The sequence below is a fragment of the Aythya fuligula genome, chromosome 18 (assembly GCF_009819795.1).
Source record: "Aythya fuligula isolate bAytFul2 chromosome 18, bAytFul2.pri, whole genome shotgun sequence".
In the NCBI taxonomy this organism is placed as follows: domain Eukaryota; kingdom Metazoa; phylum Chordata; class Aves; order Anseriformes; family Anatidae; genus Aythya; species Aythya fuligula.
Window position 1 is genome coordinate 1,932,003 of NC_045576.1, and position 24,662 is coordinate 1,956,664.

General features: G+C 38.9%; 1 protein-coding gene across 5 annotated transcripts in view; it reads right to left on the minus strand.

Moving 5' to 3' along the window:
• Positions 1 to 24,662, minus strand: part of MYH10 (myosin heavy chain 10) — a 103,816-nt gene that overhangs the window by 12,295 nt on the left and 66,859 nt on the right. For 3 of the 5 annotated variants that reach the window (XM_032199835.1, XM_032199833.1, XM_032199834.1), the window contains 21 exons: positions 22,680 to 22,798; positions 22,109 to 22,261; positions 21,523 to 21,696; positions 19,589 to 19,762; positions 16,745 to 16,859; positions 15,662 to 15,724; positions 13,013 to 13,206; positions 12,489 to 12,610; positions 12,092 to 12,161; positions 11,832 to 11,992; positions 11,107 to 11,215; positions 10,893 to 11,024; positions 9,734 to 9,940; positions 8,269 to 8,406; positions 7,528 to 7,651; positions 5,207 to 5,378; positions 4,249 to 4,461; positions 3,995 to 4,139; positions 2,421 to 2,627; positions 1,255 to 1,359; positions 61 to 213 (listed from right to left, as the gene is read on the minus strand). In XM_032199835.1, the coding sequence (XP_032055726.1) occupies positions 61 to 213; positions 1,255 to 1,359; positions 2,421 to 2,627; positions 3,995 to 4,139; positions 4,249 to 4,461; positions 5,207 to 5,378; positions 7,528 to 7,651; positions 8,269 to 8,406; positions 9,734 to 9,940; positions 10,893 to 11,024; positions 11,107 to 11,215; positions 11,832 to 11,992; positions 12,092 to 12,161; positions 12,489 to 12,610; positions 13,013 to 13,206; positions 15,662 to 15,724; positions 16,745 to 16,859; positions 19,589 to 19,762; positions 21,523 to 21,696; positions 22,109 to 22,261; positions 22,680 to 22,798 (3,050 nt within the window). The remainder of the gene's footprint in view (positions 1 to 60; positions 214 to 1,254; positions 1,360 to 2,420; positions 2,628 to 3,994; positions 4,140 to 4,248; positions 4,462 to 5,206; positions 5,379 to 7,527; positions 7,652 to 8,268; positions 8,407 to 9,733; positions 9,941 to 10,892; positions 11,025 to 11,106; positions 11,216 to 11,831; positions 11,993 to 12,091; positions 12,162 to 12,488; positions 12,611 to 13,012; positions 13,207 to 15,661; positions 15,725 to 16,744; positions 16,860 to 19,588; positions 19,763 to 21,522; positions 21,697 to 22,108; positions 22,262 to 22,679; positions 22,799 to 24,662) is intronic. The other 2 variants (XM_032199838.1, XM_032199837.1) reach the window with 1 other exon arrangement.

The window sequence follows — 24,662 nt, forward strand, 5'->3', positions numbered from 1 at the left end:
GTTCCATCTCACCTGGAACGTACAGGCCTTGCAGAAGTCCTGCCATTTACAACCACTTACCTGCGACTGCAAGGCTAACATTTGTTTTTCCAAGTTCTTTCTGGCCTCCTCCTCCTCTTCCTGCTGCTCTTGCAGGTTGTTCTTCTCCTCTTCCAGCTGCCTAATCCTACTGCTCAGGTTGAGTTTCTGGCGGGTTTCTTCCTGGAGAAGCTCCTGTTACATGAACAAGCACATTCAAAACTCAGTTTGGTTGATCCTGGCTTTAGAATAACGCCTTCTATTACTCCATAAGAGTTTCATGTTTAATTATTTTCTTGCGATATTTTTGTACAGAGACATGCTTATGAAAAGCACCTGCAGTTTGGCTTTCCAAGAAAGTACTCATTTGTTCTGGGCAAACAAACTTAAGACATTTTTGATTAGGGAATCCATACCACTGCGTTCTAGAAGTTCACAGATGATACTTTAAAAAAAAATAAAAATGAATGAACACAGAAGTCACTTTCAAAGTTTACTTATCTTCTTTAGGACAAATCAGAGTACCTGTTTAAAAATCACACCTAGGAAGAAAATACAGCAGTAAATCCTGCAATGGTAGTATGCTTCCAAGTTTTCTGCATTGCATAAACATAGAGGTCAGTTTAAAGATAATTGTAATTTGGCAATGTGAACTTCTGTCATAACAGAAATTAATGAAAGCTATAACAACCTCCCCCCAACCCCTAATCCTGTTCCTCACAGATCCCTATGCTAATAATTACGATTAGCGCTATTCTAGGAATCACTATCAGCATTTTTATACATAACAAAAGTGTATTTGAGCAATGACTACATGAATAAAGGTGAAATATTTAAAATAAAATAAAAAAGTGGTAGTTTTAAGAACTTAAGCCGCAAGTAAACAACAGTATTGTCTCTCATACCTTTCATATACCCCAAGGATCTTATTTACTTCATTACAACCTTCTGCTTCAAAAGGTTTTTCCTGACTTAATACTTATCTTCCACAGACAAAAATAAAAGAGAAACTGAAAAGCTACAGTCTATCAAGTACAGAATCTTAGATTGTGCAAAATTGGCTCCATACATAACTGAAAAGTCATTATACATCACATTTCACTAGACTTCAATGGGACATACAGATTCTACCCAGGGGATTTTCAGAACCATGGAAGTGTATTTGCTGCCATGCAGTTAGCATTTCAATGAGGAACAAAGCCTAAGAACAAATTTCAAGCTGCACTGCACACACACCTGTGTATCCTGAAGCTGCGATTCCAAACTAGCTGCATCCTTGGCAAACTTGATGCCTTTCTTCTCTGCTTCCTCCAGGAGACTTGAGACATTATCCAATTCATTCTGTAAAGCAAGCAGTATAAAGGTAACACCATGCAGCTGACTCACAGCAAATCCTACATCCCATTGGGAGCTGGAGCTTCAGAAAACAAAACTCAACAAATCCCAAGCATGGCAAGACAACATTAGATCCCAGCAGAGGGATAGATACCACCAGCTAAAAATATAGAAGATTGACTAGAAACAAAGTTGGAAGTCAAACCTGAACTTCAGTAGTATAACATGGCAGGCACGCCATTTAGCAGAGCATGTTGTTCTATTATCTGCATGCCAATACCTGCATTCAGAGTTAAATGCTATCTTTAATTATAGGGCCATATACCTTACGGGATCATGGATTCAGGGATTATCATGGTGGCAGCTGGGTTTAAAGCATCAGCGCAAAGGTTACTGCCAGGTGCCAAGTCTTGTTATTTTAGGCTATGCTACTTATGGGATATTGTGAGAGACTGCGTGAAATCTTCCTCTGAGAAGAACTAGGCCATCCCCTTTCTGAAGTGCTTTAGGTTGAGTTAAAGCACTCATTGCCATAGTTCAAAAGTCAGTCCTGGCTCCTTTTTGCTCGTTTCCTCCTTTTCCCCAAAAGGATGGGCCTTACAATCTGTATCTGTCAAGTTCTCAACTTTGAAGCACAGAACAAAATCCATGGCCATCATCAGCACATTTTGCTCACAACTATGGAAGAGCTCAGCTTAATCTTCTCAACCCTGTATCCCAGCCAAAAACCTGAAGGCTAGATATCGGCAGCGGGACTATACAGAACCTCCTGTAGGATTTGGTCTCCAGGATGGGAAGCCATATACTTAAAAATCACCATAATTCTCACAGTGGGACAGCCATGACATTAAGACTGAGTTTTTGGGCTGTCTGCTTCTGATGCACACCACCACTCGAGTACACACAAGTGCATGACTGAGGTCACCTCCCATGGCAGCTACAAGCCCAGCTCCCGTAAACATAACTGCATCTTTGAAAGATATTTTTCCTAGTAATTTCTGTATACATTTGAGGCTTTTACTTTCTTGCCCATTTTTCAGCAGTTTAGGACTTTAATAAAGCCTTACCTGCAGCTTGTTAGCTTTCTCCGCCAGCTCCACCCTCAGTCTTTCACCTTCAGTGACCTTTGCAGTTAGTTCTTGTACCTGAGCATCAAGCTTCTTCCTCTTATGCTCAGACTCTGCCTTGACCTGCTGCAATACCTTCACTTCACAGGCCAACTCCTTGTTGTCAGACTCTAGGCCTTGCTTGTTTTTTTCAAGATTTGCTTTGAACTAGGAAAGACAAAAAGAAAGAAATTCAACACTGTTACACATCAATAACGTCTTCTGCTAAAAAATATATTCAGTCCAGCAAATCTGGTTTACAAGTTTGAAGATAAAACAAGAGCTTGGCACGTTGCAAGCAGAGTGTTTAAAGTGTCGCCATGTGAGATTCCGTGTATGTTAGCCAAAGACAAGTTAAAGCACGTTAATCCACCTGCAGACACCACAGGTATCAGCAAGCACCAGAAGACACTTCCATGACAAGAACTGGGACATCAGTGCTGTAAAATGACGGAGTAACACTGTAAGTAGGAAGGAATGTGCCCATTAACAGATCAGCATGGCTCATCTCACAGAAATAAAGGGAAAGATATTAACTAAAGCTGCCCTGATTTTAGTAGGCATAGCAGCCTGGAAGTGCATAACAAAGCACTTTTTACCACTGCTCTGACATTTGTCAAAAATCTTTTGAAATATCTCTTATGCCAATTACTTTAAGTCCCGTTCCTACTATATCACCAAAACTGACACTATCTCAGAGGACCTTTGTTTAAAATTGTGGGGTATTCTTCCATCTTTTCATACTGTTATTGACAACATTTAATGAACAAGAAGAGAGTATATGCATGAGATCTTCAGGTGAAAAAATTTTCAGGTGAAAAAGTTAATGCTCCTCAGCATTAACTGCTACATTTCTCAGTATTTAAAGGAAGTCCCTACATAAAAATATTACTACAATATACGAATTGTCCACGAATAAATTTGTGAACAGCCATTACTATAATTGCCTAAAGATTTATTTATTTTTTGTCAGTATTGGAACAAGACACTCAGGCAGCATTATTCTTACTAGTGTAGCCTGAGTGCAGTAACAAGGTGGTGCCTCCTCCTACCTGCTCTGGTTACCAGGGAAGACATTACAGCTGCCCAAATAGGCAAGACACTCCACAGACATCTACTACTGGAGTTCACAGGACATGTGCTAAGTTAAGAGTATCTGGATTACACTACCTGCACTTTACTTGGTTATATGTCAGTCCTGATGCTATAATTACCATATTCGGAAGCATTCTGCTATTCTCTCATGCTGAGAACTGCTTTTCATCAAATAAGCATGTGGCCAGCTGGATAATTCCCACGTGACTTTTATCTCTAGGTGCACTGTTTCCAAGTCTAATGAAGACTTTTCAGACAGATGCCAAGAGTGTCTAATAGTTACATGTGTGATGTATTTGATTCAATTACAACAGTAACATATGGAAAGAGAAAGACAACTTAGCTCTGCAGATGTCAGTGGAAGGGACTAGAACAGTTACATTACTTATGTAAAATCCTGAGGCAGAACAATACATTTCTGTAATTCATTTTCTGCTTACTCTTTTGGCCTGTTCGAGCTGTTCAGAGAGCTCTTCCAAGGCAGTAGCATGTCTCTGCCTGATTTCCTGGATCTGTGCTTCATGGTTCTTGGTTTCCTCTTCAATTGCTTTCTTCAGCTCAGCCACCTCCTGCTCACGCTTTGTCCTAGAGCAAGCATCAAGTATTATAAAAAATAAAAATAAAATCAACATTTTAGTCTTTGGTAAATTAAAGATTAGTTTTATTAGTGCCTTAGACAGGTGTATGACCCTACCTCAGCTCTTGCTGTGCTGCAGTGGTATCCAAGGTATCTTCCAGTTCAGTTTTTAAAGCCTCCAACTCTTCACTTAGATCTCTTTTCTGCTTTTCTGCCTTGTTTCGTGATGCCTTCTCAGATTCAAGATCCTCCTGGAGTTCCGCAATTTGAGCCTGCAACTCCCTTATCACTTTCAGTGCATTGTTTTTCTGAACTGCTTCTTCATCACCTCTGTTAAAAAGGGGGCACAGCAGTTAATATTTTTTAACCTCAGATCTATTCTCATAACAGTCTGGCTTTAATTATATACACAAATGACAGTTTAGAAAAAAAAAAAAAAGACTTTGTAAAACTTTTTAAGTAGAATAACAGCACAATAGCAGTTTTCTTAAAGTCTTGACAAGCACAGTGCCTCAATATGCACTGTAAGAATCATTAACCTTTCAAGTTAACATCCAAGTATTCCAGTTTTGTAGATGCCACTAAATACTGTTCCGAAAATGTACCCTGTTTATAGAATTTTCTTTCTACAAAATAACAGATCATTATTCAATATAATAGAAACACCCTTTCTATTTTTTATGTGAGAGAAAGGCTACTGCACAAGTCTTGGTAATTTATCCCAATCACTGGAAATACTCTGACCATTAAGACAACTCACCGACAATCTCATGTTTTTCCCTCTTAAGCCTGAACTCTGGAGACTAAAAAGCTTATGCTAGTTATTGCATTACCCAATGCTAGTTTCACAAGTATACTTTTTTTTTTTTTGCAGCTTTGTAGAGCAAGGACACAGATAAAACACTAAATTCATTTTTTGCCACGTCCACTCACAGCACATGGATGGCTACAGATGCCCTAGCACAAATACGAACTGGCTTGTGTTAATATTCCCTGTTCTATACAACTGAAAAGCAGTCTGGTAGAGTAGCTTTCCACCACATTTCTGTAGTCATAAGCCCTCTGGTGCCCTTACCTAGCAAGAGCAGCCTGCAGCTCTTCTTCTTTCTTGGCCAGCTGGATCTTCAGTTCTTCAATCTGGGCTTGCAGCTCAGCTATTTGGTCCTGTAGGTCTGTTGTTTCACCATCAAGTTTTCTTTTAGCTTTTTCCAATTCTTGACGGGTCTTCTCCTCCTTTTTTAAGCGCTCTAGGAAAGTGACATAGATTTATCAGTGTTGTTTTTTTCTCCAATTACCCTCAGACCGTTCGTGGGCAGGGGAATGGGGTGGCAGGAAGGGTGGAAGTTTAGTTTATACTGTGTCAATTCTTTCTTCAGTCTGTAACTGGAAGGCCGACAGGGAAAACCGAAATAACGAAGCAGAGCTTCATGACATAGAAAATTAAGAAAAAAGTTGACAACTCCAGAGAAGGAAAGTTTGAGGGGAACAGAAACAACTTAATCTTGACAGAAAATAAGGAATAGAATCTAAGAGAAGGACAGCTTGAGCTGTTAGGACAGATGATAATGGACATACAGATTCAAAAATGAAGATTGGCTAAGGCTTGGAAAAAATTACAGTTTGCATAGTTTTTGAAGGGCTAGGCAAGACTCCAAAAGGTTTACTGGAAAATAATACAGATTTAAGAAAACTTGGACAATCACAGTTTTTGGAAACATCTGTGCCATTAAGTCACATCACATTGGTATTTAGCAAGGTTTGTGACCCTTTAAGTAATTTGCTTTTCTAACTGATATACTCTTGCCCTGAGGCATTTCTTTGTGAAAGACATCCACTGATTAGTGCCATAGCAATACAATGCATTTAGTTTATCTGCCTGTTGTCTGAACAAGATAGTTCCTAACTGCATTGTTTAGCAGTTTGCTAATGGCTAGGTATGTTAATAAACTGAAGCAACAGGAAGGTTTTGCCAAATCACTAGTTCTTAGCATAGTATTAACACAATTCTACATATATTATCATAAATTATTAGACTTAGTCAATATTTTGTGGGTCTTCTGTGTACACATTTCTTTTACATCCTGGATTAAGACCTCATATTCTATACAGAAAGAGAGCCATGCTCAAGAACCACCTCTTAGTGCCACCCAAGGCAATTTAGGATTTTCCAGAAAAAAAAGATTAATAGTCTCTCTAAACAATTCTTGACCAAAAAAAAATTGCACTTTCCCTTCTGTTTTCACATTACAGTTCTCAGGAGCTTTAGATAGAACATTGTCACAAGACCCAGTTTTGTAACTGAGAAAGTTCACAGTAAACTGAATTATTTTTTGGTCCAAATTTCAGTGCCTAACAGCGCCAAGACCCTAGCAGAGAAAGCTTAAGGGCTTCTTGAACCATCTCCAACAGTAAATATTATCCTACAGTGTTTCACTAGCCAATGAATTGCATGCCTTATAGTTAAGCTTTAATTTCCATTTTTTTGGTCATCCAAAATATGTCTTGGAATGGCACCATAACCAAACCCATCTGTCAAATATCTTCAAAAACATTAATCTTGATTTGAGCAAACAACTACTCAAGCATTTTTTTCCAGTTAACAAGCTTTACTTATGCTCACCTTATGGTCTCCGAATGATTTTTAAAGAAAAGGCACATCAATCCTCTACTATCCCTATTAGTTCAATACTTACTTATAACAGAAAATTAAGCTTTGCTATGCTTCCCATAAGCACAACCGTTTTAAAAGATGTAGTAAGCCATGCCATAATAAAGTTAGTTAAAAACTATTTCCAAATTAGGACACAAAGAGCAATTTTGCCTTATATTTTACAGCTTTGACTTGGCAGTTTCTTCACATTGTGTAATAGCTATGTTCAACTTTTTTTTTTTAATCAAGAAGGGTTACATATAGGGCAGGTTTAGCCTGTGACAACATAGCTAAATAATCCAGAACAAACAGACAGAGAAATTAAACTATTTTTGATACACAAAACATTAACAAAACAATTCAGATTTGCTTAGGCTTCTAGTATGTTTTGGCTAGTAACACTATTTCAGAAATATATTTGCCTAGTATGTTATTTAGAAAACTGTAGCAATTCCACAAGGCAGATGTTTGACTTTAACATCATGAATTTCAGAATGCATCTAACTAAAACAATCTCAAAACTGAAAAACAAGTTAAAGAAGAGTAAGATGGAGCAGCCAGATGCAACAAGCCTTGAAAAAGCACAGTATCTGACAAGATAGATAACAAATAACAGCTATTAAGGTATCCACATGTAAGGGTATGTTTAGCAGACTGGGACAGACACTGCATACACTGTGACAGGTGATCCATCCTCTCTGGTGTGACCTCCCAGTTGTTAATAGGCAAATGTAGTAAGAACAAACCTTCTAGATCGGTGATCATCATCTCTTGTTTGTTCTTGAGTTTGGCCAAGTTTTTGGCCTTTTCTTCTTCTTCAGCCAGCTGAGAAGTACATTCAGCAATTCGATCCTCCATCAGCTTCTTTTCCTAGTTACAAGAAAGGGCAGGGGTGTATGTAGAGAATAACTTCCAAAAGATGACTCAAGGAGTCTCTAAACAGCACGAATAACTGAATGTATGAAATCCATATAGAGGTCTCATATACAGTGTATTAATACATTTTATTTCATGTGACTGACCCATCAATCTTAGGGATCAATTTGAACAGTATAGAAACACGAACATTTGTTTTCCCAAGAATGAGAGATTTGGAATTTAAGGCATGTTTTTGTACGGCATTTACTGCACACTTTTGGAAAACCAGGTCACTTTCACTTGTCATCCAAGAGCATCTGTATAGATCAGAGAAAATAATGGTAGCATCTGTATGGCTAGCAAAGAACAATTGTAGCTATGACAAAACATTTAAAGCTCTTAGATTAGAAGACTCATGAAACCATTAAGAACACATGGCAAATGCCACCCTTTTAAAGGTCATTTCTGAAAAACTCCAAGTCTCTTAGCTTCAGCCTGTTCAAACCCCACAAGTCTTCAACGTAGGAACTCTAATGGTAAGATAGCAGCAGCTTCAAACGTTTTGAGAACCATCACTTGCATTACTAACACTTATGAGCAGAATCTCCACCCATGCATACTGGTCTCACCTTCAAAAATTTGGAATTTTGGTCCTCCAACAGTAGGATCTCTTCTTCCATCTTCTTGATTTTAGCTTCAGCTGTCACTTTTTCAAGCTGCAACTTCTGTCTAGCTCCCTCCTCCTCATCAAGCTGTTCCTCTAGGTCCTGGGAAGAAAGGCAAGTGCATGTGTGTATTTTCCAGGTTATCTACGTGTCAACATTTTATTCTTTTGCTGGGTGGAAAACTTATTTTGAAGAGCCAGTTGCCCTAAATAAAACTAAAAAAATACTTTTATTTTATTGATATTGTAAATGAATCTAAAAAACTGGTAATGAAATTAAGGGCCATGTGACACACATGAAATTTTTTTTTTGTACTCTGTATTTTAGATTTGGCTGAAGCATGCTGTCTTGGAAATACATACTCACTCCGCTACAGTCTTTCACCTTCCTGATTTTGCACATAAAAATAAAAATCCACCACAGAGGGAAATTAGACCCAGCACTACCTAATGACAAACAAGTTAGATTGGGTTTTATGTCAAATACTTCCTAACACACTGCATTTGAATAGGGCCTCAGGTATAACAGTGCAGTCGTCTGGGAAGAGACTCACACTGAAATCAGAAGACTGAATTCCTGTAGTCTAGAGCTCAACATTACAGCTGAACAATTTCAGAGAGACTGGCACAGATACTTAAATACTAGCAGAAAAGTATCAATTTATTGTGTTTCTCTTCATTCATCAATACTTATTAAAAGTCTTCACAAGCTGTGGGATTTATCTCCCCTTCAAGTACTATTAGCATTTTGAAAAATAGTAAAGTTATGGATCCCCTGAACCCATAAGGATTTTAAGGTCTCCAGGTGTTCAAAAGGAAGCACCTGAAGTCTTCACAGAAAACACCTCAAAGGAGATTAATTTGTTTCATGAAAATTCAAAGGAGGAATATTCTTCATGATAATCACTGGATTTAAATCAAAAAACGTTTTCTTATAGAATCATAGAACAGCTTGGGTTAGAAGGGACCTTAAAGATCACCTAGTTCCACCCCCTCTGCCATGGGCAGGGATGCCACCCTTGGATGCCCAGGGCCTCATCCAACCTGGTCTTGAACACCTCCAGGGCTGGGGCATCCACAACCAATATTATCCCATCAGTCTCTTGAAGAAAGCAGGTAAGACCCATGCAGCTATTCCAGATTCCTGCCCACTCAGAAGTGCTTGCTGCCTTAGTCCTCTATCTGAATACACAAAAGATAGAACAGTGCATTTTGGCTTTTCTTCTTCTTTCCTCAACCTCACACCTTTGGAACCCACAGAAATCTAAACACACCGAACACAATAAGATAAATTAATTTGATTTATTGTTTTTTATTCCATATGTGGTGCTAAGGAACTGACTTCCTCCTTGCTGGGGAGGTGGTAAGCTTTCCTACCTTTTACTGTTTTGTTTGCATTCTTTTCCATTTCAAGACACCAAGAAACATACCTGAATATGGCCCTGCATTTTCTTTTTCTCATTCTGCAATATTTGATTTCTTTCTTCCTCCTCCTCTACCCTGGACTCCAAGTCATGGAGAATTTCTTCCAGCTCTTGTTTTTTGGCAGCCAAGCGAGCCCTCATCTCCTCAGCTTCTGCAAAGAGCTCCGTCTCAGCCTGCAGCTGCTCTGCAAGAATGTTTTTCTCTTCTAGAAGCTGCAAATATTAGACAAGTAGTACAAAGTTGTAAAGCAGTGAAAGCTTGATGTTTTGAAGTCTCTTGTGAAACTACACACATAGGACAACTACAAAAAGTTCTCTAAATACTAAGTTCTGTTCCAATTCTAGACTACCTGGTTCACATCCAAAAGTGGAAACTTATCACAGGGCTTTATCAGCAGTCCAGAAGACCCCAACTCCAGGAACACAGCTACAGCAACAATCACTCAACTGCCTCGCCCAGTTTAAGGAACAGACCCCACCAGGGCACCTGCCCTACTTGCACTGTTCTACAAGCAACAAAAAGATGAGGGAAGTGCCTGTTTGCTGGAACCATCCCTCATCCTTGCACAGTAGCAGAGCAGTGTCATAGGTAGCTGGAGGGAGGCTGGCTCTTGCAGTCACTGGAACAGAACTAAAACATTACCTCTCGCAGTGTAATCTCAAGAATAGGAATTAAAATTTTTCCATTCTAGATATCCATCACAGTTCTATCATGTCTCAACTACCACAGTGACAAATACAAATCTGTCTGTATTGATACATTTTCAGCTGTTCTTCAAATTGGTACCAGTCTTACTATAAATTCATTTATGTTTTGCCCGTTCAACATTTTTTCCCCATGTCCCCATGACACAGCATGGAAATATCCCACCCTGAAAGCATAACTGAAGAGTAAAATGCTGCTGCTACTGAGGCTCTTTCAAAGCCAGGGAACGCTAACAGAACTATTATTTTGCCTTTTTTTTCTTTTTCCTTTACTACAGTATCTCCACGTTCCTGAAGGAATGCTCAACTTTTATTTTCCTGTTTTTAGCCAAGCGTGAAGGCAGTTAACTCATCTGACAAAAACAGTATTTTGATCAGAGGCCTCTCCTACACACCTCCCTCAACACAGGATATAGTGCAACACATTTCACATATTAAAAAGTTGATTTGCAGCACAAACCTGTTGATGTTTCCTTTCCATTTCCTCAAGTTCTGCTTCTACTTTTGTCTGTTTTTCTTTCACTTTCATTAGTTCTTCATCTTTGGCTTGAAGTTCTTCTTCTTGACGAGTCACCTGAAGAAGGGGCTTCACCTGCAAAATTTTGAAATGAACAAGTGAGAAATCGGATTGACCTATTTACAAAAGTCAAAGAAAATAACAGAATATAACAAACCTTTGTGAAGACTCTCCACCACTGCCAGTGCCTAAGCTTTAAATATGCAGCACAATTCCTCTGCAGGATTTTCAGTGCACTCAGTTGCTGCTGTTTCTTTGCAAAGGCCCTGAAGACAGAAAGAGCAAAACATTTCATGTTAAGAACAGCTATGCACGCATCTGTGTTTTTGATTTTTTTTACGAAGGTTACCCAACTCTAGAGCACTTGCAGACCATTATTTATTTATTTAAAGTTTTAATGACTATATTGACTTAATCATAAGTCAATCACTTAACTCCTTAAGTAAAGGGGATAGGCAAGAGCTGGATTCCATTTTACCAATGCTATTTGTTAAGACTTTTTCCTCAAATTGATAAAAATCAGAATGGATTAGACAGTGAACCGCCCCCCTTTGTTTCAAAAAACAGTTTTCCAGAGTACTTCTGAGAACTTATGATGGAGCAGGAGAGATTTTTTGCAATCATTAGCTATATTGAAGTAAACTGCTCCATGTGTCATAAAGCCAAGACATAGAAAAGCAGATATTGTTATGGAATGAAGGTACAAAGTCTTATTAGAATTAGTAGGTGGAGACTTACCTCTTTCCCTTGGACACAACTACAATATTTCAGGCAACATACTTTCTTAAGAAAAGTCTGTCCTTAGATAGAAGTTTTGAAGCCTAGCTACCTATCAAAGAGACTTGTAATCAAAAGCAGATCCAGTCATAAAAGCACACATACTTTCTAGCCAGGTATCCTCTGCAGACTGCCTGGAAGAAGATGATAATGTCTGTGATCTTCAGATCTCGTTCTTCTTCTAAGTGTGCCAAGACACCAGCTCGGAAAAATATCTTGCTCTGTCCAATTCTGTATAAGTTGGGGTCCAGCTCTAAGGCTCTGATCTACATGGATAGACAAGTATATGGCTTTTACGTCAAGAAAAGGACATTTTTTGTTTTAACTTTTCAGTGTTTTAACAATATTTAGGCATAAATACTTACCATTCGCTCACAGGCTTGCTTACCATCCATAAAACCTTTTGGAATTGCATTGGGAGTAAGGATCTCATACCTTAAAGTCAAATAAAAAAAAAGTCTTTATATTTACCAGTAATCTTTATTTTTATAAACCCATACAGGTATTACCACCAAGTGCATGACTAAGAAGTTCCTCCAGAAAGCTTTTCCAGAAGTCCATTTTAGGTTGCTTTCCCTTCCTCATTCTCTTTTGGATAAACTAAGCATTTAACTGCTTTGAGTTCAAACCCCCTCAAGACATCACACACTGATATGGATTTTGTTCTACTTGTGTTTGTTGTTGGTTTTTTTTTCTTCCAATAATTTAACAAGAAACTTCACCTCAAAAATAAAAACCTCAAGAGACTATGCACATTGTTACCTCTGTCTAAATTCCTGGAAGACTATCCTGTTTGGAAATCCTTGTCGACAAATCCTTATTCCTTCCAAAACACCATTGCAACGAAGCTGATCTAGAACTAGGTGTGGATCCAATTTTCCAGCCTGGACAAACAAAAACATGATTTTTAAATTTTTAATTTGCAATCATGAAAAATTGCAGTTTAAATTTTTCAAGATACTCTCTACAAAATCAACTGTCTAAATCCGGGGTGCGCTTGGGAATACTGAGAAGACATTCATAGAATGGTTTGGGCTAGACAGGACATTAAGGACCACCTAGTTCCAACCCTGCTGCCATAGGCAGGGAGACCTTCCACTAGATCAAGTTACCCAAAGCAACTGCTAGATCAGGTAGCACAAAGTATATTGGTCTGTGTGAAAGCTTTGCAACACCTGCCTTCGAATTTCAAAGTGAATACCCAGACAGCATGCATAATTTAAAGTGCACATAAATATTCTTATTAATAAGGAGAAAGAATTCAGGGAGTAGTCTGTAGCACATACCCTCTTTTCATGGTTTGGAATGATGCAGCGAACAAAATTGGGATTAGTGTTTCGGAGCGTTGCCATCAGCTTGGTGAGAGACTCTTTGTACAGTTGCCCAACAGTACGAAACATGCCCTTCTTGGTCTTGTATGCAGAGCCAAAAGCAGTCTCTGTTATTCCAGTGACCTGATCCAGACCGACAATACGATCCACTGGGAAGGACAAGAGAAAGTAAATAAGTGAACCTTAATATTTGTCTGGTATAAAGATGCACAGAAAGAAGAGCAATAGTGCAGCAGCAAAAGCTTTGTGGAACAAATGACAGAAGATGCCATCAGTAGGCAAGGCAGTCAGCAGGTACTAGGGACACTGTGCAGAAGCAGTGGAACCAGAAGCCACAAACTTAAACAGCAGAGTAGTGTAGCTTTAGTAGGAACCTACTAAAATATCTAGCTCTTTACTTGCAGTTCTACATGACCAGTAAAGCCATTTTCTTTAAGTAAACTTTTAAGAAAGACAGTTGCCTTGAAACTGGCAATTCTTCGTATTCTTACAATATGAAATATTTGAGTTGAACATTTGGAATTAGTTATCTGTTCATATTTGTTTAAAATGAAGAGTCACTTATGACAATCATATAGGTGAAGTATGAGTTTTACTGAATGCTCAAATTTGTTTGAGGACAATGATTTACAGAAGAGTTGGAAATAGTATTATTTCATTGACAAGAGGGGAAAAAGTATTTGCCCGACTTTTGCTAGTCAGAGATTTTGAATAATTCTTTCAAGTTGTATATAAATCTGTGGAGATTTCCCCTTCACCAAAAGAGGGTTTTCAAAACAAGAAAACTGCACACCCATGCACTTCAAAGCTGCCACAAAGCATCAGAATAGAGAAAGGTTTTGTTTAATTTTGAAACATTTTGGGTAAGGATCTCCCTGGCTTCTTCTTTAGAAGTACGCATTCCAAATCTGACTGTCATCATTAAGACCCTTACGCCAAAAACATGAACAAGACTGTGATTCCACGTGCATGTCAACAGTTATTTAAACAGCTTGCTTAAACATGGAATAAGGTGGCTTACATCTTAATAATAGCTGGTACTTCTTAGTACTGAATAAATACACAGCATGCATTGGTTCTCCATGAAATCAAGAGATTATATGTAATTTGTTTTTGTAATGTTATCTTCACATTCAATTACATCAAAGCAAAGGGAAACGCTACCAGAATTAGTTTTGTATATAAAGAATCAGAAAGTGTCAGTATTTTATTTCATACTTGTACTCACATGGCTTTCAAAAGTCTATACAAAACAGGAAGATTAAAAGCAGAAAAATACAGGGCAACAAGTTTGAATAACCACTTGCAAGTCTCATGTAGTACAGAGCAGAGCCCAGATCCTCCACACACAGTTTTAAATGCAAGAATCTATGTGGCTTATTAGAGTTAGAAGAATAAGTCTGTAGCAAGTTGTTCATAAGTGCATATCCCAAATATTTATTTTGGAGCAGAATTGAGTTCTACAGAAGAAGGGGGATAGAAATTACTGGAAGTTTACAGAAGCTATAGTTTTTTTAATTGAGTTCTACAGAAGAAGGGGGATAGAAATTCATCTTACAGAAGATGAATGTAACAGCACATACCCAACAGACACCACTAACGACTGGACATCATTCTGTTTTGGCATCTGGCATCTCTAAGACCGCGTACAGTTTTACAATGTTGTGAATAAATCGATTTTGATTTGTGTGTCTTGTCTTTTGCTCCCCTCTGTCCTCCAACTATATTAAGGTTATTTATATCGAAATAATCAATATTAAAGTTCATATGTCTTCCCTGTAGGTTAAGAGCAGTCACTGAACAGCATGAATGAAATTACCTATTGGCTAAAACTTCTGAACTCACACTCAGTAATTATTATTATTATTATTTTTAAGTAAACAGCACTTGCAGCCTGAAGTATGTAGTATATCGAGAATAGCAGGTTTCAAGTAAAAATTGCAAAGGTTGAAGGCACAAGCTTCACACACACATTTCAAAACTTGGAGAGGAAGAAGGGGAGGATGAAGAGGTTGGATAAAAATATCTAAAGCTTCTTCAAAATACCTAAGTAAGTGGTTTAATTTTAATACCTTAATAAAAGCATGCAATTTCTACAAGGGGAAATATTAAACATGTTTTTAAATAGAACGACTCTGATAAGTCAAGGAGAAATTTATTTTATATACTCCACTAACAAGACTGCAGCATTTCTGATAGTTTTCATAGATTCTTCACCTCCCCTTCTCAAAAACCATACCTACATTCTAAAATATCCAGAGTTTTGTCAATGTTGGACTGCAGAAAGAAGCTTGATAGTGTTATAAAGCTTATGCATTGTCTCAAATACTTAGAGCTACCAGAATTATCATTTAAGAAGCAATTCTGGAACTAGGAAGCAACAAACCTTTTCATCTGCAATGCTTAAATGCAATGCATAATATAGATGCTATATGTATGCAGCAGCAACTGAATAGGTATGCACTCAGAACATTTGCCTTGTGGAGGTATACCTAAATTTAGCATGAAATGAAAAAGTTCATGCAAGCCTACGAGCAAAAATGGTTTTCCTGTAGATACAACAGCCCTGCCTTTAGGAGGCCTATGGTTTTTATATCCATTCACCTGGTGGATCATGAAGACCAGTAATATTGTCATAGAAACAGGCTCTCTGAATATTCTGAATCTCTAAGGCAGAGAAACAGCAAAAACAGAAAGACAGAAGAGCAGACACACAAGACACTTCAGTTAGTATACAGAACAGGTTTATCAATTGCAAGCAGACTTAACTGTGCTACAAAGGCCATTAGGCCACAACATATTCCATGCATATTTCAATTATCTGTGGAAGCAGGTTTTGAATATTTGGATCAAACCACTTTCATTTCTACACATGTACTCAAAAGGAAAGGAGCAGATCCCCAACCAAAGAGTTCTTAATATATTCATTGTAACAGCTCTCTGCAGCTGAGCCAAGTAAGTACTCCTGAGAAGATGGGAACTCTGTATTAACCTACAGCAACACCTGTATCACAAGCTGGAATTTTTCCTGGAGTAAGAAAGTACAGGCTTTATGCGCTATGACATGTAAATATACTGATATTAATATACTGTGATGTTAAAAACTGTAACAGTCCCTGCTTAGTAGTTATTTGGTTATTTCTGCTTCTTGGAGCATTTTGGGAAAAAAATTTGTTGACGTGCAGGTAAAACTGGTTAAACAGCAATGTGCAGTTCAGTAGGCAAAATATTGCATTTGATTTTAATATGGAATATATAAGCACTGGTTTAGCTGTTAATGAGTTTTATTTCAGGAAATAAGTTTTCCAGGGTGTCACCCACCCACCCCTGCACTGTACTGCTCATGTAAGAAGCAGCTGTTTATATTCAGGACTTCAGTGCAGCATGTCAAGAATTTTAGACATAATTCTACAGATAAAATTTGACACAGGTTAACAAGTAGTAGGTGAGTTATCAGTTCAAATAATGAATATGAGAAGCAGCTACTCAGAAATGGTACATGTGCAAAGGACCATACTAAGAGCAACGCAGCTTCCCTCTTGTATTTTTGGCACTAAACCATAGAGAAAACACTGTAGATATTTACAATGAAGAGGTGGAAGTGAGGACAGAACAGGCACAAAAAGATAACTAATCCAGCAAGGAGAAATCTCCAACAACTTCTGTACTCAGAGCATGACCTCTTACCATCTTTCCAAAGTTCTGCAACAAATTTGTCAGAAGACTGGTGCAAGAGTGTAGCCACGTTGTCATTCAGGGGGTCCATGTTCTTCATCAACCACTCATCTGCCTTGTAGTCTACCTTTAGAGCAGACAAATTGCAAGCGGTCACAATATACTACCAGCCTTAATTTTAGATTTTCTAGCTTTAAAAATAAGCTTTCGAAACAGTATACTGATAACTCTTCTCCCATTCTTTTAAATATTCGCTTGGCAGAACTTAGTTGTCTCTCCTTAGAGTACTTCAAAGTACCACTAAAATGTATTGATCTATTGAAAGAGTAAAAGTAAATAATAATGAATTTAATTTAAACTTCATCTGACTTTTTGCTTACTAGTAGCTAGCATACATTTCTCAGCTTGGCAGTATTGACAAAATAAGGCTCTGCTGTTTGCTGTGAAGATGTAGAAAGAACTCCGACACAGACCTTAATTACTGTACATAAATGCCTAGGTTAAACTGAGAACGTGCTGAAAAAATAAATTTTTAGTTTCACTATAACAGATCTACGTAAACATTTTTGTTCTATAAACAAAACAAGGAGAGATCTTATCTTTGAAAGAAACAGTTCTGTGGTTTTGCCATGAAACTATAGCTCAGCAGTTGCAAATTCCATGCTACCAACATGGACTTCATCACAATGCAAAAGAGAGCCCTAAAAAATAAAAATCTAACAACCTCTGGGTAGCATGGTTTTGCTTCAACAAGACCAAAAGGTAGCTATTTCTAAATAAGGACTTTGGAAGGCAAGCCAAATTCAAATACTCCCACCATCTAAAATCAGATGAGAGCATCCTAGTCTTTTTTGCAGAAAGATATTTTACAAGGATTTCACTTTTGAAGGACATACACACTCCGACTGGTAACTGAAAAGCACTTTCTGTCAGAAGAAGGTAAGTCAATGCAGAGTCAGCATCACAGAAATGCCTGCAATGTTCTGAAGAATGGCTGGCTGCTGCCAAACAATTACTTCTTTGTACTCTGGTACCAAGATGTTTTACTTCATTTTGATTACCTAAAGGTAATCTTTTGTTTCACAGCTAATTTACTATTAACTGTAGCAACAGTGATTGACTATTTCTAAAGTTACTATTTTAAATATTGAAGCAACACATTTATTTTATTTTGCTACAATTATCTAATTGGCGCCACCAAACATTAATGAATAGATAACATTAATAATATTTGAAATTAAAGGAGAACAGACTAGAACAGACTAGAACAGACTAGAACAGACTAGAACAGACTAGAACAGACTAGAACAGACTAGAACAGACTAGAACAGACTAGAACAGACTAGAACAGACTAGAACAGACTAGAACAGACTAGAACAGACTAGAACAGACTAGAACAGACTAGAACAGACTAGAACAGACTAGAACAGACTAGAACAGACTAGAACAGACTAGAACAGACTAGAACAGACTAGAACAGACTAGAACAGACTAGAACAGACTAGAACAGACTAGAACAGACTAGAACAGACTAGAACAGACTAGAACAGACTAGAACAGACTAGAACAGACTAGAACAGACTAGAACAGACTAGAACAGACTAGAACAGACTAGAACAGACTAGAACAGACTAGAACAGACTAGAACAGACTAGAACAGACTAGAACAGACTAGAACAGACTAGAACAGACTAGAACAGACTAGAACAGACTAGAACAGACTAGAACAGACTAGAACAGACTAGAACAGACTAGAACAGACTAGAACAGACTAGAACAGACTAGAACAGACTAGAACAGACTAGAACAGACTCCTCTTCTCCAGGCTGAACAGGCCCAGTGCCCTCAGCCGCTCCTCATACATCTTCCCCTCTAGGCCCTTCACCATCTTAGTTGCCCTCCTCTGGACACTCTCCAACAGTTCAATGTCCTTTTTGTACTGTGGTGCCCAGAACTGCACACAGTGCTCGAGGTGAGGCCACACCAGAGTAGAGTGGGACAATCACCTCCCTCGACCGACTGGTGATGCAGTGCTTGATGCACCCCAGGGTACGGTTGGCCCTCCTGGCTGCCAGGGCACACTGCTGGCTCATATTCAACTTGCTGCCAACCACAACCCCCAGATCCCTCTCTGCGGGGCTGCTTTCTAGCGTCTCATCGCCCAGTCTGTACGTACAGCCAGGGTTGCCCCGTCCTTGGTGGAGGACCCGGCACTTGCCTTTGTTAAACTTCATGTGGTTGGTGATCACCCAGCTCTCCAAGAAATGGTACTAGGATTAAGTTTAGCTATTTATGAAACTGGTTACATAGCATGACCCTACAGAATAGACTTGGTGATCATGAAATGTCTACAAAATGCTGACAAGGATTACATGGCTGCTTCATGGACCAGTTTACATTGCATCCACGCTCTGCCCCTCAGCAGAAAAATGAAGGTTGAATTAATAGTAAAGGTGAAAAGATATCAGTTTAGCTATAGAAGGGAACAAACAGTCTTGTGTTGAACTGAGGGAATAAAGTTGAACAAGATAGTACTGACATAGTCCTACTTATGCATTATCAACTTGGAAACATACTCAGAATAGACCACTCTAGTAAGCCCTGAAAAAACTCACCTCTAAGACCTGACAACAAAATTTCAGGGAATTGAAATATTTACTTATTTTAATATTATTATTTTTAACTTCTGTCTGCTATTTGGTAACAAGAGTTCCATCAGAGCACTCCCGCATGTCCAAAAAAACAAAACCAGGCCACCTTCTTGCACAAGTACTTCTAAATTTGGTAGCTTCACACCTCATAATACTTTTCTTAAACCAATGTTTCTAACCAAGTATCTAATATTTAACTCTTACCTTCCCTGCATAATGAATAATGCAGAAGTCTGCTTTGTCCTTGAGCTGTCTTGGCTTTTGGAATTTGGAGTGGGTTCCTTGCTCTTGGACCAATTTTTCCACAAATGTTTTGTCAGTAGCTTTAGGGAACCAGCATTCTTCATCCAGTAATGCTAACACACCAGGAGGATTTGCCTGAAATTCAGATGTATTTTATTTGTGTTACTATTTAATATGCATATATTTCATAATATTTTGTATTCAAAACATGTAATTGAATGCCACAATAAAAAGTTGATTCTAGTTTGGTATAAATTAAAGCAAACTGTGGGGGAATTCAGTTCCATGAAGGCATTTTGACTGGTTCAAACCAATTCATTCCAATGTATATGGACTCTGATAGAGCTGACCTAGTACTGCCTGAAGCCTTGCTTTCAGACGAGACTGGAATAGATGACCTCCAGAGTTTCCTTCCAAACATTTCTACAGCACATACCTATGCAGCAGCTCACCCAGGTTTCCACAGTAGTTACTGTCATGCTTTAATGTTGGCAAAACTGAAGACAATTATCCCTCCCAGCCACTTGATACTACTGTGGCAGCCATGAGGCCTTCCCTTGCCAAGCCTCGTGTTGATATGCAGTAGCAGCATCCAGAGGGATTCAGCAGGCTTAACTTCAGCAGCCAGCAGTTTCATACACTACTCCATTAGAGGGTTTGTTTATTCTTAGAATGAAGTAGGGAACAAGCAACACTAGCATTGTACAGCTGTAGAATTGTTTGACAATCATTTTCCTCAGGGAAGACAGACCGATATACACAGGAACAGAATGGAAAAATAGTTCATAAAGATTTGTATTTCAAAAGTTTCTAATGAACTCAGAAATTAAACATTTGAAGATGTTTATATTTGCCTACTACATAGCATCACATACTTCATTTGCTGAACAATTAAGACTATGCTGACATTTCCTTTAAAAAAAAAAAAAGTACTTTAATGCATTTTAGAATATTCACTTAAACCATCTGCATATTGAGAACACCCCCATTCTGAAGCCTCCAGTCTTTTTGGCAGAGATTTTACCTTCCAAGGAGACAGAATTTTAAGTTCCACTCTCAAAATGCAACATTTTGATAACTGAAATAAGATTTCCCTTTTGTTACTGCAACACAAGAAAACAACCAAACAAAAAACCACCAATGCCAGAGTGTGTCTGTTCTGCTCTTCAGGATGCACAGCATCATTGGCACTGTCAACTTTGGGTACTCTAGAGTACGCACAGATGAATGTACAGAGCAGTAACTGCAATGCTCTAGTTTTAATTAAACAGTCATAAAATAACTTTGGCAGCATACTTCTGACGTACAAAGAGAACCTTCCAGGAATTATGATCCTCAGTTCTCCCAGTCCCCTCCTGAAACCAGCTGTTCGTACTGCTTTGAAGTCTTTTTCAGCTTCCATATATTGAGCAGCCAGAATATCAAAGTGCAGTGATAACACCACCTTTAAAATATTACTGTCCTATTCAAAAGGCAGATTTGCAAGAAAGTTTATCCTAAATGGGGTTTCAGAATTTCTTCTATTGATTTCAAAGTTTTACCTTAAGACTTGAAAAACTTTCTTACTAAACCACCACACTACAGCTCCTATAATGCACTGCCATGGTTTAATATGAAAGTGGAAGGACTAAAGACTTCGTTAGTACAGGGGAAAAGGTATAAAAATAGTTGCTTAATATCTTCAGCAGAGTGTTTTACCCTAACACTGGGTCAAAATCCCTTAAGGATAAATCCTTTTTATTAATACATGGCATTTTAGGCCTTGGAATTCAGCATTCAAGTTAACTGTTTCCACAATAGCTTTGCAAGAAATCTCTGTACAGTCCTACAATTTGTAAGACAAACGCTTGAGATGAACCCCTCCTCCTTAGAGTATTATTAATGCACAAACTCACAGGTCTTTCGATCAAGTCAATGCAAGGCTGCAGATCCAGTCCAAAGTCAATGAAATTCCACTCTATACCCTCTCGTTGGTACTCCTCTTGCTCCAGGATAAACATCGTGTGGTTGAATAACTGCTGAAGCTTCTCATTGGTGTAGTTAATGCAGAGTTGCTCAAAGGAGTTCAACTACAAAAATAACACTCGTAAGCAAGAATAATTCAGTGGCAGGATTTACCACATTTGGAAGTCAAAAATTTGACCTTGTAAGGAAATTCCCTGAAAGCCCTGCAACATTCAAGGACATTGTAAAGAAAAGTGGAAAAAGGATTATTCAAAGTCTCTTATGTTCCCTGGTACCTATACTGAACTAGCACGTAATAGGGAAACATAACTGTTGTAGAAACATCACATCAGAGAACGGTTCACTGTTTGATTTTTTGGCACTGTAATTCAGGGTTGTCAAAGCATTCATGTGCTACAAACTCCAAAACCCTTCTGCAGCCTTGGAACATGCATGAGTTTAGTAGCACTACAGTTAATCCTGAATGCACAGTAACATGGAGAGGAAAAGAAAAATCTGATCAGTGTTTTAAAGTACCTCAAAGATCTCAAACCCAGCAATATCCAGAATTCCAATAAAAGACGCTCCCTGTCGTTTGGTCCTGTCCAAAGCTTTGTTAATGCGGTGAACAAGCCAGCGGAAGAGGCGTTCATAGGTGGCCTTTGCCAAAGCTTCCACTGCAAAGTCTGCCTGAAAATGCAAACAGGAAAATTTATTTACTCTGGAAAAGTCATCAAAAGAACATGGACATGGATGTTATCAAAAATAACTGAGCAACAAAAGAAGTTCAATGGCGTTAATACCCCTGGGGAAAGAAAACAAGCAGACGAAACAGTATGCAGCTTGATGTTGTGGTCATGTGTTTCTAAACAGTACCATAAAAACAAAGGCTCTATGCATTTAGTATGTATAACTACATGAAAGGATAAAACCAACAGAAGGCTAAGGAAAAGGAAGTTTCTTTTACTCTACCACTGACTTTTACCACTTAAAGGATGTTTAGTGAGGACAGCAAACGTTAGTGGCAGTAAACATTTAATCCCACCTTTTCTTATTAAGGAGGAATCAGGATGAGGTACTGTTTCATCTTTAAAGCACCACAACTTACTTGTTCTTTGGTCTGGGCTTTCTGAACGTAATCTCTGCCGACTTTGATGCGTGGTGTCAGTATGGCCCGGGTGAACTCCATCACGTTCATTCCCAGTAGATGGCAGAGTTTCTGTGCAACTGGAAATTGAAGTAATAAATGTAAGTGCTGAAATCCTCCACAGCAGCTAGCAACACGGGTGAAACATGCTACTGACAAAGGCATTCATGCACCAACTGAAAAATTTAACAGCTATTCAAAATAGCTGTCAGGAAGATGCACTTCTCTTGTGGACAGACCTACCCTACTGCAAAGCCTGTGTCTGTGGGACTTCATCCCAAAAGCTGACGCAAACGTCTACAGAAGTACCCACTGAACTTCTTTAAGGGAATGTGGAAAATGCTACATTTCACAAAGTTACAAGGAGGTCATGCAGCAGTCTATTGCCCACACACAGGTCTTCATTTTATTACTTTAATGGGAGCATTTTCTCACCTCCAAAAAAAAAAAAAAGCACAGCATGGTGTCACACGTCAACTCCATCACATTAAAGGTTCCTTAAAAACCTGTGCTTCAGTTTAGGCAGGTATGGCAGCATAATGCTATGAATGCTCGTATTATAGACTATAGCAGAATACCCTGTTTATACAAAATATTATAAACCCATGTGTTAAATTGCTTAGAATAACGCATACAGCAGCTCACTTTTAGACAGCTTGAATTCTCCTGGTGTCCTGGTTCATTGTTTGAAATTATGCATTACACACACCCTCATCAGATATTCTCACTGCATCAACCCCTTTTTCCAAATAACCTTTCCAATAGGCTAGGTGCTTATGATTCCAAATTTCTAAAAATGAAAGTGACGCTGAAGATATTTTTAGGTCTGGGTAAGTGCTGCCCTTTAGCAGGAAGCTTTCCACACTGTATTCAGTAAGTATTTCAACCTTCTAGCTTTCTAGTCTAGCAGCTCATTGTTTTACTGTTGAAATAAAAATATTTTTTATAAACCTACATTAAAAAAGATAATACCAACATAAAAGCAGAGGATGTTTTTATATGGTATTCAAAATGCTACTACTTGGTTTTAAAGTCTGCAATTCTCTCTGCTATACCTTCATTACAATGGCTCATACATCAAAACGTAGCTGCATCAGTGAAGTTAGCATGGCATCACCAACTGAGTATTCCTTTCACTTTAGCTACGTACACGAGCACTTGTCAGGCACGACCTGCCCTTAGTGAAGCCATACTGGTGGCAGCCAACTGGACTTCACTAAGGGCAGAGCGCACCTGACAAATTTGGTGGCCTGCTACAACAGGGTTACAGGACTGACGGATAAGGGAAAAGCAACTGACATCACCCTCCTGGACTTGTGCAAGGCATTTGACACTGTCCCCCATGATACACTTGTCTCTAAATTGGAGCCGCATGGATGTGACAGACGGAGCACTGGGTGGTAAGTAACTGGTTGGATGGTTGCACTCAGAGCTGTGGTCAGTGGCTCAGTGTCCAGGTGGAGATCAGTAATGAGTGGTGTTCCTCAGGGGTCAGCACTGGGACTGGCACTGTTTAATATCTTTGTAAGGGATATGGACAGGGGAACTGAGTGCACCCTCAGCAAGTCTGCTGATGCCACTGAGCTGCGTGGTGCGGTCGATGTGCTGGAGGGAAGGGCTGCCGTCATGAGGGGCCTGGGCAGGCTGGGAGGTGGGCCTGTGTGGACCTCATGAGGTTCAGAAAAGCCAAGGGCAAGGTGCTGCGTTGGGCTGGGGCAATCCCAAGCACAAATCTAGGCTGGGCAGGGAATGGGCTGAGAGCAGCCCTGAGGAGAGGGACCTGGGGGTGTTGGTGGATGAGAAGCTCCACATGAGCCGGCAGCATGTGCAATTGCAGCCCAGAAAGGCAGAGACAACACCGAGCCATGCTACTTCACTCACTTGGTTTCCCTCCTTCAGTCAGATCATTTAAAAGCTCTGTGCAATTTCCATCACTGACATGTA